General features: G+C 37.4%; 1 protein-coding gene across 1 annotated transcript in view; it reads left to right on the top strand.

The window, feature by feature from the left end:
• Positions 1-19,327, top strand: part of LOC124555962 — a 207,380-nt gene that overhangs the window by 182,273 nt on the left and 5,780 nt on the right. Inside the window, exons 7-10 of the mRNA XM_047130009.1 lie at positions 69-214; positions 331-488; positions 575-747; positions 12,708-12,961. Coding sequence (XP_046985965.1) covers positions 69-214; positions 331-488; positions 575-747; positions 12,708-12,959 — 729 coding nt within the window. The 3' untranslated portion in view covers positions 12,960-12,961. The remainder of the gene's footprint in view (positions 1-68; positions 215-330; positions 489-574; positions 748-12,707; positions 12,962-19,327) is intronic.

Genomic DNA, 19,327 nt, shown 5'->3' on the forward strand with positions numbered 1-19,327 from the left:
TGCACAAGATAATCACATCACATTTCAGCTACAATACCTGTTGATCATTGTGTTTCTTCTCTTTACAGACTATAGAAATGCAAGAACGGAAAATGTATGCACTAAAATGTGTGTTGATATCAAACGATGTTGAAATAGCTTTAAACCAGCAGAATGAAATTGATATCTTGAAGCACTTGAAGACATGTCCAAGAGCAGTTACCATGTTTCAGTAGTAAGTTTCTTACAGATGTTTATTAATGACTAAGGTTATTCTCAGTTCCACAAGACTCAGTGCAAACATTTCATTTATACTGATGTAGATAAAAATGACAGTAATCTCTGTTTCAGCAAGGAATACCAGGCTGTACGGTCACTGTTCATTCAGCTGGAAATGGGAGATGTGGACTTAGCACAACTAATTGAAAGCGTCGATGATTTAAACATGCATGATATTTTGTATTTTTGGAATGAAATGTTAACAACAGTCAATGAAGTGCATAAATGCGGTGAGTGCAAAGATTATTGTAGATTAAATGAAATTTCAGATTTATGTCTATAAGCAGCCTCATTTATTGTGCTGATGATGTTCCAGGTGTTATTCATGGTGACTTAAAACCATCAAATTTTGTGTTCTTCCGTGGTGTATTAAAGCTGACAGACTTTGTATCATCTTACAAAACTGTACTTCCATGTGACAAAATTCGGAGGACAAAGTATCATGGAGCAGTGAATTACATGAGCCCCGAAACAGCCCAAAATAACATAGTGAGTTGAAAAGTGGCAATTACTCGTATATAAGATAGATTTGTGTATGTGATTGTATCTACAATTTTTTCTTGATTTACATTGAAAGTTGCCTTTGTTTGAACACTTAGAATGAGTAACTGATTTTGAAGGATTCTGCTTTGTATGTGAGACAGTTGTAGGTTTAAGTTGGGGGATAAAGAGAAATTAAACAGTGAAATATCATCTTACAGTACCAAGATGGTCACATTATTTGAATCAGGCTTCTCCAGTTAAAACAAAGAAAAATCCAGGGTGGAATGTAACAATATTATGGAGGAAAGCATAGTTACTACTCACCATATAGTCGAGACACTGAGTCACAGATAGGCACAACAGTAGCCACAACAGTGGCTTCAGTAGCCAGAGACTGTGGTCATGTGTGTGTGAGTTGTGTGTGTGTATGTGTGTTTTGTCTACTTGTGACAAAGGCGTAGGCAGCTGAAAGCTCACTTTCTGACAGCCTTTTTGTTGTGCCAGCTGCAACTTAGCATCTCCACTGTATGGTGAGTATCAACTACCTTTTCATAATATTGTTACATTTCTCCAGTTAAAAGTATGATACACTTAATACATTGCCTCACTCAGTTTTTTTTTTTTTTACTGTGAGAAATTTGCAAGTAATATACTATTTGAAAACAATATTGAAATACTCATTGCACAATATAAATGGTGAAATCAGTAAAGGTAACCAATAAATGTACAGTGAAGATGAAGAGCGCTGAATAGCCCTCTACCCAAGAACTTGAACATGGTAACGTAGCTGATGAACTTGAGCTTTCTTTAGAGCAAACACAGTGAGCATGTTGTGTTATTTGGACTACAGTGCTTGGATAATGTGGCTTCATGGAATGGTTACTAATACATTACTTAATGGTTGTTTTGCAGAACAAACAGACTGAGTATGTGAGTCCATTTGCATCACAGTGCTTGGAGAATTTAGTTCTGTGTGAAGTAGTTTATACAAATAGTAAATCTCAACTAGTCTTCATTGGAAAAGTGGGAGGAGGAAAGAACACATGTACTCATAGTTATTGTCCAAATATATACTAATAATATGATATATACTAATACTATATATACTGTTAATGTAATAAATTGAAGTCACCACCAATTACACTGAAGAGTCAAAGAAACTGGTACACCTGCCTAATATCATGTAGGCCCTCCGTGAGCATGCAGAAGTGCCGCAACACGATGTGGCATGGACTCGAATAATGTCTGAAGTAGTACTGGAGGGAACTGACACCATGAATCCTGCAGGGCTGTCCATAAATCCATAACAGTAGAAGGGGGTGAGATCTCTTCTGAAAAGCATGTTGCAAGGCATTCCAGACGTGCTCAATAATGTTCATGCCTGGGGAGTTTGGTGGCCAGTGGAAGTGTTTAAATTCAGAAGAGTATTCCTGAAGCCACTCTGTAGCAATTCTGGATGTGTAGGGTGTCATATTGTCCTGCTGGAATTGCCCAGGTCCGTCGGAATGCACAATGAACATGAATGGATGCAGGTGATCAGAAAGAACGCTTCTGTACGTGTCACCTGTTAGAGTGGTATCTAGACATATCAAGTGTTGCGTATCACTCCAACTGCACATGCGCCACACAATTACAGAGCCTCTACAGCTTGAACAGTCCCCTGCTGACATGCAGGGTCCATGGATTCATGAGATTGCCTCCACACCCATACACGTCCATCCCTCAATACAGTTTGAAATGAGACTCACCCGATCAGGCAACATGTTTCCAGTCATCAACAGCCGGCCAATGTCTGTACTGACGGGCCCAGGCAAGGCATAAACTTTGTGTCGTGCAGTCATCACAGGTACACGAGTAGGTCTGCAGCTCCGAAAGCCCATGTCAATGATGTTTCATTGAATGATTCACTCACTGACACTTATTGATGGACCGTCATTGAAATGTGCAGCAATTTGCAGAAGGGTTGCACTTTTGTCACATTCAACAATTCTCTTCAGTCGTCGTTGGTCCCGTTCTTGCAGGGTCTTTTTCCAGCCAGAGTGATGTCAGAGATTTGATGTTTTACTGGATTCCTGATTTTCACAGTACACTCATGAAATGGTTGTACGGGAAAACCCCCACTTCATCACTACCTCAGAGATGCTGTGTGCATCACTCGTGCCCCGACCCTAACGTCACGTTCAGACTCACTTAAATCTTGATAACCTGCCACTGTAGCAGAAGTAACCGATGTAACAACTTTGACAGACACTTATTGTCTTATATAGGCATTGCCAATTGCAGCACAATATTCCGCCTGTTTACATATCTCTCTATTTGAATCCACATGCCTATACCAGTTTCTGTGGCAATTCAGTGCATATACTAATAATAAAACTATAAAACCATTGTGTCTGTCTGTCTGTTTGAACACTCTATTCTTCAAAACTATTATACAAATTTTTATGAGGTTTTCATGACGTAGCTGGGGCTATGTATAGGCTTTATTTCATCAAAATTTCTTAGTAGTTTGGATATTTAATAATCATGGCTTAGTACATGGATGGCACTGTTAGTTTTTTTTAACTAACTGACAGACATATTTTTGTAAATTTATGTCAGTGACAGAATTAAATGCCACAGTCTAACCTTTATGAAGATGAGCTAACAGTGGGTAGGATATACAAATTTACTTAATTTGCTTTGTGTATTAAAAACTTGATGAACTTGCCTTGCTTCATTCGATAGGCTGTTTTTATATTGTGTGCCGTGAAAAACAAATTTATTAAGTTTGCTTTGTGATTTGGATGCCTACTCATTACATTTTGATTTCATTTTGTTTATGGATAAAAATGCTAAGGAAACAGTCCAGTCTTTCTCAATACACCATAACAACTGAAAGCTGTGATGGCAGTGAGTGCAGTCAGTTAACTGTTGTAGTGTATCTTCACTATGATATGGCCTCATGGTGAAGATACACTCCAGCAGTTCGTTGATCACATGAATGGTGTCCATCCCAACATTAAATTTACTGTCGAGATGGAGAAGCACGGCAAGCTACCATTCTTGGATGTTTTGGTTGAGCAGAAGGCAGGAGCTTAGTGTGGTCATTCAGTGTACTGGAAACCAACACACACTGATCTTGTACACAAGAAAGTGGTTCTGAACACGTTGGTTCGTAGAGCCAAGATTATCTCTGACAGTGACCCCCTACACTCTGAATTGCAGAACTTAAAATGTGTTTTCGGGGAAAATGGATTCAGCAAAAGAGACATCACAAGTGCTCTCAAGGGCACCTGGTGAATCAGTAGAAGAGGCCAAATGGACTGCATTCCTGCCATACTGTGGAGCAACTAGCAGCAAGTTAGGACGTCTGCTGCAGAAAGATGGGCTAAGACCAGTGTTCTGGCTCGCCCCCAAGATACGAGATATGTTGCGCCCTGTTAAAGAAGTCATTGCTCTTCGAGTATCTGGCATGTATGGTGTACCCTGTGAATGTGGGAGCATGTATATTGGACAAACAATTTGCACGGTTGCAGGGCGTTGTACTGGGCACAAGCGCCATATAAAACAAAGGGAGCTTGAGAAGTTGGCCATAGCGGAGCATTGCCTAGAAAATGGACATAAAATACAGTTCAAAAATACAAAAGTATGCACCTACATATTGTGACTCCGCTATAAAGGAAGTGGCTGAGATTTGTTTAAACAACAACAATTTCAACAGAGACCAGTGGTACACACTCAGCAGGGCATGGGGGCGGGCATTGGACATCGAAAGAAAGCAAAGACAGATGCACGACGCTGGAGCGGCAGTTTCCAACTTGGCGCCTGCCCCTGGTGCCACCTGGCATCACTGGTGCTGCCACGGGCAATAGCTTTGCTAGCTGCCTGGGGTGATTTACGCACACGCGCCACATTGGGTCTATCTGATTGGCTGCTGATGATGTCATCATGCCTATATAAGTGAGAAACTGAAGCAGCTCCGGCAGTCAGTGAACTCCTGTCGGTGATGGCAGAGATGGTCATCGAAAGCTCAAGGATTTTATTCGAATTAACATGGCTTGAAAACCGAGAACGTTTTATTAAATCATTAGTTCCCTCTACACTAATATTCCTAATACCCCACCTGATCTTGCCACATCAAACACTGCAAAAAGCACAGGTTATCCAACAGTAGTTGAATGCTTTTCTCTTGGCAAGCTCCTTCCATACTCTGCAAAAATACTTAATACTCACTTGTGTGATAGGAATTTGTTATGAGGAAAGTGGATAGAACACTTGACATTACTAATCACCTATGAGTATTTCAACTCTGTTTGAGTTGTTAAGTCCTTAGGAATTATGCAAGCAGTTAATGTAAACAGAATGAGACTTGTTTACATAACACAGGAATCCTAATTTAGGTTTTTCTTTTTCCAAATTATTCCAGGAGATGCTGCAATGGATCCTACATACTGAATGGGCAATGATTTTTCCTTTCCTTTTCCTAATATTAAAGTTGTACATCTCTCTCGCTCTCTCTCTCTCTCTCTCTCTCTCTCTCTCTCCCTCCCTCCCCCTCCCCCTCCCCCCTTCCTCCCTCCTTCCCTCCTTCCCTCCCTCGCCCCTCTCTCCCTCTCCAAGATGGTGACAATGTCTGGTTATTACATCAAATCTGCAAGAAACTAACTGCCAGTTTTTAATGCTCACTTACAAAAATTTGACTTCCATTATTTGTCTTCTCAGATGCTACTGTTGTGTACCTCATTATAACTATGACTGTGGGTAAATTACATTCTGTGCAATCCAGATGTATAACTAATGACAAGGTAGTGAGCAAGTAACCAACTGCATGATTCCAACAACCATGGATCGAAAATTCCTGATGCTGCCATGGTGCTGGTTAGATCGTTTGGAACAGCAGCTATTGCTGCAGCAGCAACAGGTGCATGTGAAAGGGTAAATCAGTCATCATCCCCTGCATAACCACCACTTAAAAATGCAAAAGAAGAGTAGGATATGGGTAATTCTATGATAAGTCGTCTCATTTTGTAAGTTTTTCTGCTCAGGCATCATGGATTTTGTTCAAATTTTATGTGAACATTTGGACATGTGTCCAACGAACATTAGTAAATTCATCAAAGTGATACTGGTCAAGATATAGTCACTTGTTTGGCTGCATATGCAACTTAGCGCAGAATGAGTGTGAATTTCTGGCAACAATGAGCTGTTATATTTGAGGCAATATTTTATTGAAAGAAATGGAATTTGCCCATCTCATACACCTTTATGCATTCTCTCAAGAATAACAATTCAAAGAATTTTAAAAGCCATATTCAACAGAAATTTCTTGGAAAAATCGTCTGAAAAAATGGACACCCAAGAAATTTCCAAAGTTTTCCTTTTATATCTCAGGGACTAAAAGTGTGACAAATGTGAAACTGAGTGTGTAGTAATGTAATAATGCAAGGTTCTCAAAATATAAAATTTCAATTATGTACCATTTTTCAGTGCTAAATAAATGAACGGCAAAATTGACAATTTTGTAAAAGATAAAAGATGTATTTTTGACCTGATTTTGTAAAAAAATATGTTTTATAAATTTTTCCCAACTTCTCTCATCAGAAACACAATGATTTTAACCACAAAAAAGTGTATTTGATTATTCAATGTGGGCTAGCAATGCTAGATAATTTGAATCAAAATTGTGAGTGAAAATTGTGGTAGTAAACACATGTTGTACATTAAACTTGATACACAATAGCTCAGTAGCACAAGGATGTAGAATTCAAAATGTCATTCACCTACTATGTTCTAGTAGTCTACAAATTTGTCAATAAGATGACAATTTTTGTGAAATGTGAAAATTGAGTATGTTCAACAATTCTTTTAAAAACACTATTTTCTGTTAAAGCTTCAAAACCAGTCTCATTTGAAACAGCATGTTTTAAGCCCCCCACCAACAAACAGTAGGTTTCATTTCCAACATGGGCTAACAATGCTACATAAACTGAAGTGAACTAGCTGGAAAAATTACACTGCGAATGAAGTTGTTTTAACTTTGGCTTCTTGTCTCTAGTTCATTAAAGGCATGATAAACATGAAACTTTGAACAACAATAACTTAGCAACATAAGGTTTTTCAGTATAAAATATCATTCACATATTGCTTTCTAAATTTCTTCACAATCAGTTCAAACTTGATTTTTGTAAATACCTCAAAAACCAACCACATTGACTAGTTTTAGAAAATATGTTTTCCATAACTGATTTCAAACTAACCTCAGTTGGAAAGAGCATGTTTACAAGCATCCAGGAAATCATGTTCAATTTTCCAGTGAGCGCAAACAGTACGTGAAATGTACCACAGCAACAGGTTAAATTTCAACAAATTGCTGACCGTGTTTTGTTGCACATGCTTTTATTTGTACATTGGCAAGTAATATGTCACTATATTGCGTTGGTATACAGTGATACTGTTTACAGTTTACGCTGTAATCAGTTTCCAGAAAATGAACTGCAGTAAGTGGCTCAAAAATTAAGAAAAAATGTTAACTACAATGTAAAGAAGTTTAAAATAACAGTTGATATTACTTTTTCCTTGCCGCCTATATGAGACACTCCTACAGATAAGAGAATTGGAGATAAGGTACTTGGCAACCGGTTTTGTAAGCAGATAGGTACCACCACAAGCATGTGTGACCCCTACAATAATGGGGTTGCTGGTCATATTCTTCAACCAGTTGTGACAATGCCACCATGGACCGACACAATATAGAGTGATATTACTTGTCACTTTAAAAATTAAAACCACGTGCAACAAAACACGGACAACATGGTACTGCAATGTAGCCTGTTGGTGTGGTACATACTCACAAATTTGTCCATCATTTTCAGGTATTGTTTTTGCAAGTTGGAAAATCAAATGTGATTTTCTGAATGCCTGAAAATGTGCTCTCTTCAGCTGTGATATGTTTGAAATCAAGAATGGAAAACAGATTTTCTGCAAGCAAGTTGAATGTGATCTATTTTTGTAATTCATTATGAAAATCAAGCTTGAACTGATTTTGTACAAATTTGGAAAGCAGCAAGTGAATGATAGTTTTTATTGGAAAACCTTACATTGCTAACTTGTTGTGGTCAAAGTTTCATGTTTATTGTGCCTTTAATCAACAAGATACAACAAGCCAAAGTTAAAATTTTAATCGCAGCGTGATTTTTCCAGTTACTTTGCCACAATTTATATAATATTGTTAGCACATGATGGAAATTGAGCCCAGTGTTCTGTAGGGGCTTAAAAAACATTTCAAATGAGACTGGTTTCTAGCTTTAATAGAAAACTTTATTTATAAAATAAGTGTCGAATATGCTCTATGTCCAACTTTTCACAAAAATTGTCATTTTTCTGAAGAATTCGTAGATTATTCGAAAACAGTACATGAATGAAATTTTGCTTTCCACATCCTTGTGCTACTGAGCTATTATGTGTCGAGTTTCATTTTTAGGATGTGTTAACTCTATGAGACACAATAATCTGAATTTTTCACATTTTTCGTACCACAATTTTTGTGCCCAACTTTGATTCAAGTTATCCAGCATTGTCATCCCCCTGTTGGATAATGAAATACACTTTTTTGCAGTTAAAAGCGTAGTCTTACTAATAAGACTAGTTGGGAAAGTTTTATAAGCAACAGTTTCTTGCAAAATCGGGTCAAAAAATTCCGTACTTTTTAACTTTTTTACAAAATCTTCAAATTTGCATTTAATTTATTCAGTATTGGACACTAGTATATAAATGAAACTTAATATTTGGGAACCTAGAGTTGTTAGGTTACTACTTGCCAAGTTTGATGTTCATTATACCTCTAGTCCCCACAACATAGGAAGCCAAACTACGAAATTTTTTTTGGACACCATTTTTTTCAGGCGATTATGCCAAAATTTTCTTTCTGAATATGCCTATTAAATTCTTTTCATCATTATTGAATGCATAAAGTTGTACAAGATGACCGATTTCATTTCTTTCAACAAAATACTGCCCGAGATATAACAGCTCAAAGTCACCAGAAATTCACACTTGCTCTGCGCAAAGTAGTGCATGGGGTCAATCAAGTTATTTTATCTTGGCCAGTATTGCTTTGGTGAAGATTAAACTTTATTATTGTTCGCTGGGGACCTCTCTATATTTCATTTTACTGCTCAGGATGAGGTTCTTATCATTTTAGATAATATCTTGTTGTAAGCACTTCACTTACGCACACCATTCTCATCCACTCTTTTTCTTCAACACAAGGTTGTGTAAATAATTTTGAAACTATAAAAAATTTTTCGTTTAAGTTTTTGCCATCCATACCCAATTCTCTTATTTTTGATATCTCCACTCAAACACAAATTAGATATACAGCAATGTCAAGGAATGCTAGAGCAAGTTGTACTGAGTATGTGAGTTGCACTATCGCTAGTTATGTATAAGCTAAATTATTTGCTTCAATTCTGCAGGGGCTTAAATAGTTGCCTTTAATGTGCAGTAACTTACTGACGCCTAACCTATTCCTGACCACAATTATTCACTGAATTAATATACTTATCCACTGTTGTCCTTCTTTGGTGTGTCACAAATATTCATTGTTATTAACAACCTATTTCAATTGTGTTATAAATTACAATCAAGTAGTGCCATCACTACCCATACTATTTTCCCATGACTTCTCAATTCCACACGAAGTAAATACCTAACTATTTGGATTACCTCAGAAATACAACAGTATCTCATGCAAATTGAACAAATGCAGATTCTTCTTAAGCCATGTTGACCATGTCAACTTCTTGGATTACATCCATTGTAAGAATAGAAAACCAAACCATGTAAAAGCAACTGATCGGCAATATCAACCAACCTGCAGGAACATTAAGTCATTTCTGAGAAGTGAACTAAAGTATTATGCAAAATTCATCACATGGACCACTTACATTATGTAACCTTTGAACCTACTGCAAAGAAAAATCGCTTGTTCATTTTGCCAGAGGGATGTATTGAGACATTGTCTGAACTCTGGCATAAACCACAGTCACCAACTTCATGCCATGTAAGCAGTTGGAGATGGCAACACATATCTCCCAATATGGCATCATCAAGGTTCTTGTTCATAGACAATATGATGGTATCACACCAGTATCTAAGGAGAACACTGATGAAAGAAGATTATTGGGGCCAACTGGAAACAGATGGATGAGGACACAGCATCAGGGGTGATACAGGAGGTTACAGTGGAGATCAGCATTATCATCATTAATATGAAAAAGACACCAAAGAAACAGCCTCCAAACACTGAGTAAGAAAAGCAGTGGATTTTAAGCCACAATGACAAGGCATACAATGACATCATAGGAAACACTCATTCGTTCCAAATGAATCTTGTGATGAGACATACTGCTGAGGGCCAATAGCTGCTGCTGACACGATTATAACAACGCAGAAGCATTTACTATTTGTGTACACTTAAGCACTAATGAAGAGCAGCAAGAACTGATATAGGATGAAGAAAAAGCGAGTGAATGAGAGATGATCATTGTTACTGTCAAGGTGAAAGTATGTAGAGGGAACACTAAAGGCTTTGTCAGTTCTGGTGGCAAGTTGTATGCAATTTCAAAGGGGCAATATGAAGAACTAAGGAGGTAGCTATATCTTCCAGTTGGTGGCTTTACAATAAGGTCCTGTTAGAGTGCATGTCAAACCAATAAAGTCTTTAAGTACTGTTAAATATCAAATTTGAAGAATTTATGCAGTGATTCCAAAATTACGGATAGTAATTATTATGGGCTCAGACTAGTTAGCAAAACAGAAGGCAGAAAGAGATTTTGCTGTATGTGAGAAAGGGTTTATAAAGAAGACAATAGAAGAGTACTTAAATTTTCTGTAAAAGTAGTTATTGATAGTAATCAAGATTTTATGCGTATTTATGAGGAGAAGAGAATGGGAGCAAAGAGGAAATTAGAACCATTAACCTAGTTGGAAAGAATAATGGCACAGAAAACGAGGAACTAGGCATATTAACTGCAGCAAAAGTACAAGCAACAGACGAGCCTGCAAAATTATTATTATGACACTAGCTGAGAAACTTGGCAATGGTTGTGTATTTATAGCTGTGTTCAAGACTTTCTTTGTATGGAATTTAGTTTTGACTTATAGAGCTTCTTTGTACACAAAGTTTGCAGCAGTATGACTGAGGACATGAAAGAAGAGCTTGTTTGGTTTACTAACATGGCAGAGAGCCATGCAGAACCAGCCATGTGAAAAGTGACTGACACTAACGTCATGCCTGCAACACACAGTTTCTGGCCTTGTTTATGGTCACGGCATAACATAAGATCACCAGTAACTGTACTCATTTAAAGTGAAATGATAAGTGGGATTCAGGGTATAAAAACTCACTCACTTGCACCTCTTCCTATCAAAATTTCTACTTTTATGGTTTTATGTTGGAGAGAAGTAACTTTAAGCCCCTGTAAGTGAAAGGTTCTGAGGAGCAAGATAATGCAGGATGCTGTTGATCAGAGTTATGCCATGCCTCCCTTTTGGAAGGAGTTGCCAAAGAGCAAGTTAAAGCCTGATTTTCTGAAACTGCAGAAAGCCTTGCCACATGATCTTCAGTGGATTATTGAGACCGCACAGGCCTCAGTCTTTCTACCTGCCAGAAAGATGAGGCATGCGCCACATTGGGTCGATCTGATTGGCTGATGATGATGCCATCATGCCTATATAAGCGAGAAACTGAAGCAGCCCTGGCAGTCAGTGAACTCCTGACGATGATGGCGGAGATGGTCATCGAAAGATTGAGGATTTTATTTGAATTGATGCGGCTTGAAATCCAAGAACATTTTATTCATGTATGCCGTCGCGAAAGACCCTGAGGACACATAACTAATGATTTAGGCAACCAATTGATATAGTGGGAACTTTCCTCTTGTCACTTACAAGTTATTACAGGGGAATAATCAGGCCTGTCTGCATGTGCTGTTTGTAATTTAGAAGTTCCATAGCCCTCAATACAGGTGTGTCTGTCATACTATGGTGGAAAGAAATGCTCATATAATCTAAAATTGCCACATATTAGTAAGTATAAGGAGTGATCAGATGAAAAGGTATGAAACATCTTAACAAACAAACCAGTTGAAAGTTGCATAGACCACTTGGGATAATGAAGTGAGACATCACTTCAAGCCAGAGACAAAGCAGGATGGCATGCAGTGGAAGCATGCACCATCACCTCCCCTTAAAAAATTCAAAGCTTTGCTGTCAGCAGGCAACATGATGCTCACACTCTTTTTTAGAGGCTGATACTGATAGAATTCCACAAGCTCAGAAAAACCATTTACAGTGATGCGTAGTATGAGATACTTTGTAGCCTACACAATTCCATCAAGAGCAAATGGCCTGGGCTAATCATGGAGGGAGTGATTCTGCTTCACGCCAATGCATCCCTACGTCTTCAAGGTTACACAAAGTGTAATGGCCAAGTTAGAGTGAGAGCAGCTTGAACATCTCCTCTCCAGTCTGGATATGTCGCCCTGCGACTTCCATGTGTTTGGGCCACTAAAAAACCATCGCAAATTGATGTGCTCCAATCGTGACAATGAACTTAAGATGCATTTAAACACCATACTTGGTTCACTGGGAAACATTCAGAATTCAATCACTGTCATGTTCTTATATTTGCAGTAGTGTGGAATTATCAGTTTATTTGTAGAAATTGATGAGGAGTGTTAACAGCTTCATGCAGTACTTTGTGACTGTTTGCATTGGTAACTGTGCAACAAGTGTAATTTAGATATTGTCTCTTTACTCAACAGTATTAAGTTATTCTTATTTATTTTATAGATCACCTCCAGAATGTTTTTAATTTCACAGCACATTTATTTATTTATTTATTTTTTTGGCAGCCTTTTAAAAATGTAACTTTTAGCCACTATATGGCTGTTCATATTAATAATTCTTTCTCGTGTTTGCAGTCTAGTTTCAAGAGTGATGTCTGGAGTTTAGGGTGCATATTGTATCACCTTCTGTACAAAGTTACACCATTTGAACATATTAAAGATCTTGATCAGAAGATATCGGCTATTAGTGACGCAGATATACCAATAGAGTATCCGTACAGGGCTGATTGCCCTAGGGGTTTGACTGAGGTTTTACGCCAGTGTTTGATACGGGCTGAAGATGCAAGACCATCTGTGGAAGAAATTATCAATTATCCATGGCAGTGAAGGTGAGCAACAACATTTTCATAGGTTAGCTATCAATTATGCTAATAAATATGTAGATATAAGGTAACTGCAGCCTCTCAGTTACAGCACTGAACATTGCCAGATCTGTCTTTATGCTTCGTCATGTTGGTTTTGAAGAAAGTGCAGTGTGTTACATTTTTGTATTGATTTGCTACATTTTTAAAATTATGGGTAGCTTTCAATGTTGCTCATGAATAAGTCTTTTATTTTACAAGCCTCTCTACATAGGACTTGGGACAAATACAGTGCTTCACGTTACATGTTTCAAATTACTTATCATCTGGTTATTACTCCTTTTTAATCATATGTGTACTCTGTAGATCTACCATAAAAATAAGATGGAGGAGGGTGCAGTTTTGTTCATTTAATATATACTTCTATAATATTCTACTGTAGTTTCTGAGTCTTCCATTAATTTTGACGTTTTCAACTGGCAAGCTTTCATGAAGAGTGTTGCTGCTATGAACACTCAATAAAGATGTAATGGGGAGTCCAGCATCTCAAGCTCTAAAATATCAAAATTATATGTGTGGCATTGTGGTGTCTATTCTTTTGGACATGTCCGAAAGAACACACACCAATGTGTTGTTGAATGCCACTATTGTCACTCTGGGCAAAAAGTCCATTGTTTAATATCACACTCATATACTCCCTTTACAAATCTGCACATACAGAAAATGGTCTTGAAACAGCTAAAGTCCATATTTACAGACATATTTGCCGAGGAGTACAGTCTCAGTTTTTGTCATTCCAAAAATAAATCTCTGTCATCTAAGCATGGCCTACTGTATGGCTGAAGTCAATAAAGATAAACTTACATCTAATTATATCTCACCTTTTAACAAAAGATATGGCTTAAGAGGAGGAGAAACAAAATAAGTAGCGAGCACTAAAGTCAGATGGGGATTTTGTAAGTTGCAACTTTGATCTCCAGCAAGTTTTGTTGGCATCAACTGATCCCACAAAAAATGCTTTGTTTTACGAGCTACAATTGAAATCTTTTAGTTTTGCAATGAATGGTGTAAAATAAAACAAGAATATTGTTTAATCAACAAAACTAGAGAGAATCAGGGAAGATGTGAGATTGCAAGCTGTTTGTACGAATATTTCAAATTTTTCCATGCAGTGGTAAACTGCATTTTCTGTTTTAGTAATCACTGTGGAAGACAGAATCCAAACAAATTCGTTGCTACACTGTGCTTCATTGCTGTTCAGGAAATACCTAACCTATAAACCACTGATTTAAAATTCATGGTTATTGGTTTATATTGAAGTGGAATGCAACTCAGTGCGTTTGACAGTCACTAAAAAAAGGAAAACAATATGCCAAGATTATCATTTGGTAGTATCATCTGAATTGACACATGACTATTAGGAAAGATGATGTGAATGGGAAACCAGTTGGATGGTAGAGGATGTGCTGACCAAACTTCACAAAACAGCATCCATTTGTCACGTGATTTAAGGAACATTTTGATGAGGTGTATAGAACTCTGGACTATTAACAAGAAAAATCAACAATATCTCATTGTCAGATTGTCAAACACCAAATTTTTGTACATGTCTATCCTGCCCATAACAAGGGAAAAACACAAACCTCTGAGGAAATAAAAAATTAATTGGCTTTCATTTAGAAATTGGTGCTATAAAAGCAGCTCACCTGAGAATGAATTGAAATAAATAATACCTTGTCATACATATTTTAAATACCAATATGACATGGAATCTCTAATTATTCAGTTGAGAAATAATTTATGCTTGGTAAGGAGTTTGAAAAGTCCAGTTAGTTGCCAGGTTGTGTGTTTCAAGGTGGGACTAACACATGATTCAGTTAAAAAGTGTGCTCGCAACTGCATTTGAAAAGGGAATTTTGTAGTGATAAACAGATAGTTCCATTTTTCAGAAAACTGAATATTAAGCAATATGTAAAAGGAAAGTCAATTTGTGTGAAAATCAGGAATGGCCTTTGATTTCCTCTTATTTCAAGGCACTGTTGAAATACTTCACACCCTTCCTACCTTGGATGGCTAAGGTTCTTCTGTGATTCTACGCTTAAGTCAGAGGATATCTTCTACAGGCCAAAGATTGTAAGTTAATAGCTGCTTTTCATCATATGCTTTGCTGTAAGTATTGAAAATGATGAGTACATATATATGTGCAGCTGGAACCATAAGAATAAATCACTGTGGCAATTTCCCTCTTTCACCAAAGGAGAAACCAAGGTGATACAGTGAAGAAGTTATCAGTGTACATAATGATGATGTCTTTGTTAAATTAATTGACAATAAAGACATTGTGCTGTCTTCTAACTATGGAGGGATAGTTATTGAGGAGCATGCCACAAGGTGGGATGAGAAAAATGGAAAATATATTGAAATCTTAAGGCCTGAAATTGTCAAGAGATGTAATCATGGATCAGGTGTGCTTGATGTTATGCACAAGCTACTGGGACTTTACTGAATTCATGTAAGAGGGTGTATATGACCCGGGACAACCGGGAGATCTGGGAAAAACCCGGGAATTTTTTAGAATTCCTGGAATTTTTCACTGTTTTAGTTGTCAGTTAAATCTTTATAATTTTGAATGGTAAGAACCGATACTCTAACAAAAGATATTACTCTAGCCTGCTACTGCAGAATAATACTGCAGCAATATAACATGAATGAGAGGGGGGAGGGGGGGGGGGGGGACGAAAATAAAGCTTAAGTTGCGAAGGTAAATTTCCAAATACTGCTCATACAAGTGTCTGTCAACAGTAAACTGTGTCAAAGGCCTTAGGAAGACTATACAATGCTTTGTAACAACAAATTGCCGCCGATGAGCATGACATCACAACTGTTTACATTAGATTTGTTCGAGCAGTGGTGAGTGGGCTCATGTGCATGCACAGTGGAGTTAAGTATGACTAGTGCGTTCTCCCACTTCTGGCTACAGTAGTGTGGCTGTTAGCTGTATAAGCAGTAGCAGCAAGCAGCCAGATGCTACCCAGAAAAATTTTACTGGTGCTCCCAAGCTGCCAGATTCATGCATGCGTTGCAGGCCTGGATCTAGGGTTTGGGTTTGGGTTCGGGGGAGGGGGGGGGGGGGTGTATCTGCCCGGGCGGCAATTTCAATGGGGTCGCCAAATTCATATTCTCGAGGAAAAAAGCCTTGTTTCACAAAGCGTCTAGCATCCAGCGCACATTGGTCTATCGATTATTCACATGATTTTGAAACGCAACCCTGTTGGCTCTTAAACATTTTTGAACACATTCTAAGTTGATTACAGATTGAATAATAAGTTTATTTTTGAATGCGTGCATAGTGTACGTGCCCGGGGAATCACGGTCGCATCTGGAAATAAACTTTCCATCCTCGAGGGAGGGTCAGTTGGAGGGAAGGTCTCCACTATCTCGTATTGCTCATTTCCTATAGACAAAAGGGGACAGGCTACATGAGCTGAGTGGCATAAACCTGAACGGGCCAATGCCAATCGCTGTTTATTTATGTGGTTGACTGTGTTTACGAATGATCAGCTTTGTTATAATTACTAGCAAAATCCATAGATTCAGATTACCAGAGAGGAAATAAATGACAAACAGGAATAACAGGTAAGGAAGATTACGTATTATCTTCTCGGTATACCCAGAAAAATGACATTGTGACAGAAAATGTTTGGCCAGATCGTTATGCAAGTAAGGGCCACTTAAGTTCTATTCTGGGAGAAGCGTGGAAAATGTGTTGTATGAACACGTAATAACGCCTAACTGTAGAATAAACACGGGATAACGAAACAAGTGATTCTGGCAGGATGAGTGACTTTAACCAGAGAATAAAATTTGACACTGGCAGGAATAGTTAAAGAATTAATTATAACAAAATTGTTTGTTAGAATGAGGAAGAAGAAGAATGGGGACATCACACAAATTATGAAAGAGTATGACAATTCCAAATTTATACAAATATTTCGTACTACTACTTTTCAGTTTCGTGCTTGAGAAGCTGGAGTGTATGAATGAAATGTGAAACTATTTCCTAACATAAAGCTTTTTGCTTGTAGTAGGCCTAATAGGCATTTGATATTGGTACTTTGTGAGTTATATCCTGTTGCACTATAAAAATGACCATTTGTGCCCAAACAGTCTCGTTTATTTGGTGTGTGTTACAACTGCTGCAATATTAGACAGGCCTATTTTGTTTCATCTAGCGGACACTGGCAAAATAGACTTTTAAATATTAGATGACATTTAGATTTTTCATGTAGCAAAATGTTTGATGAATTTTGATGAGGTATTAGATCCTTTCGCAGAAAGGGAAGCACGGCATGTAAAGCTGTAGCAAGATTAGAGAGAAAAAAATGCTAGGACCTAAGGATTGAAGAAAAGTGTACTGTCTTACTTATCCCTTGTCTTTACTGGTTTTATGTATCCTATATTTAATTTTATGTCACACAAAACAACAACAGGCAATAAAGAGTGCAAATTTTCTGAAGAGTCCTTGTTCTCGTGGTTACAAATAATCCCATCCACCACTAATTGAGTTTTTGTTTTAAAGAGAGGCAGGATGTCAGAATGGCCGACTTATAGCAGGAGAGGCACCACAGGATGTTTTAATTTGAATTGTCCTGAATATAGTTTGGTGGTATCCATTACAGACTATACACATTTGAATTCCACAGAGCAAAATATGGTGATGTGCGATAGATGAATGCTGTGTGAAGAGGCAGGGCACTGCGCGTTGGCACCTTTAAGACCTTGAAAATATATGTTTTATGTATCAGCTCCTTCAGGAAGATATGCACTACAAAATGAACATATTTTTGAAAAGTTGATTATTTTAAATTTTTGGCATCGTATCTCAAACTCTCGAGGGAGGGTCAGTTGGGGGGAAGGTCTCCACTATCTAATATTGCTCAGTTCAGAAATATCATTGATCCGAGTCTGATGTGGAGAGCAGTCTGAGTTTGAGTACGGCTTGTTTAACGTTTAGTGATTTTGCCGCTTCCTGTTCCTTCACAGCTCTCATGTCAAATGAAAACAAAATGGATTTATGTGGCTGGGAGCTATCAAGTGAATTAAAATACATTCACATAATTATGGAATGCTAAAATATGTTATTAATTTCAGATCTTATTTTATTTCCATCTTTCTGACAATCAAGCATTAATTGCCTTGTTGAACAATGATGTTATTTTTGTCATTTTGTTAAAGAAATTTGGCTTTTATTAAAGTGAATGGTGGTTTGAAAAGTGTTACTTTCAAAATAAATTTCCTTTTACACAAGATGAACAGTGTGTGAGAATGTATGATGAATTTCTTAAATCACAGAGTGTTTGACTCTCATTTAAAACTCAGCTCTTTGAGGATGAGCCATTTAGAAGAATTTTGTGCCCAGAAGAATGACATTAATGTCATTATTAAAAATTTTACTGGCACATTTGTGTGATGTATCTTAAAGTGTAACATGCACAAAAAAGCTTATTGATCTATAGGTAGTGGTGAGTGTGCATGGTAATTACGATGATAAATAATCACTCTCACTCCTGTCACTTATTATGAATACTTTTATTCTCACAATGCATGTGGCATAGAGCTCGTACTACAGAGAACTGATCTTGCTGTGGTACAGGAGCGATATTTTTGGGAGGAAGAGCCAATAGTTCTACGTCCCCACAAATCTTCGAGACCAATATTATATGTGAAAGCTTCACTTTTCTTGTAGCAACACTATGTATATTAATTTAAACTATTACTTTTTCCTGTTTGTGTGTTCACACTACTTGAGGCAGTGATGTTGCTATTAGCTGACTAAATCACGTCTCCTATACTCTGAATATCCACTGTCATCAGCTGGCGAGATAACTTGACATGAGCTATGACTGGCTTACAAAAGGGCTTCGCAGTCTCAATCTCAATCTCAATTTCAATGCTTTGGAAAGTAACAGGCGGTGTTTGATGAAATTCGCATTTATACTTTCGTTATATGAAAATATGCAGTGTATTTGTTGCTGCACATCAAAGATCATCCCGAATTTTATTTATTTATTATTTTTTTTCCCCTGAGTTTCATTTTCTAAAGTGCCACAAAATTCTACACTGGTGTATAAAACCATAGCCATTCAAAGGATTTACTGTTCTGAGGGAAAGTATACTGTCACTTAACATGGAAAAAGTGTATTTTCACTCAGGAGAAAGTGCATTTTTAACCGGGAAATCCAGGAAAAATCCAAGAATTTTTTTTCCTTGTCTGCGTATACACCCTGTGTAAGATCAAGAACATCATGTTACAAAAGATTTTTCATGCTGCAGATTTTCTCTTTGTCAGTACTAGGTTGTAATATAAGCACATTAGACAAAGAATCAATTACC

Source organism: Schistocerca americana, chromosome X, assembly GCF_021461395.2.
Source record: "Schistocerca americana isolate TAMUIC-IGC-003095 chromosome X, iqSchAmer2.1, whole genome shotgun sequence".
Taxonomy (NCBI): domain Eukaryota; kingdom Metazoa; phylum Arthropoda; class Insecta; order Orthoptera; family Acrididae; genus Schistocerca; species Schistocerca americana.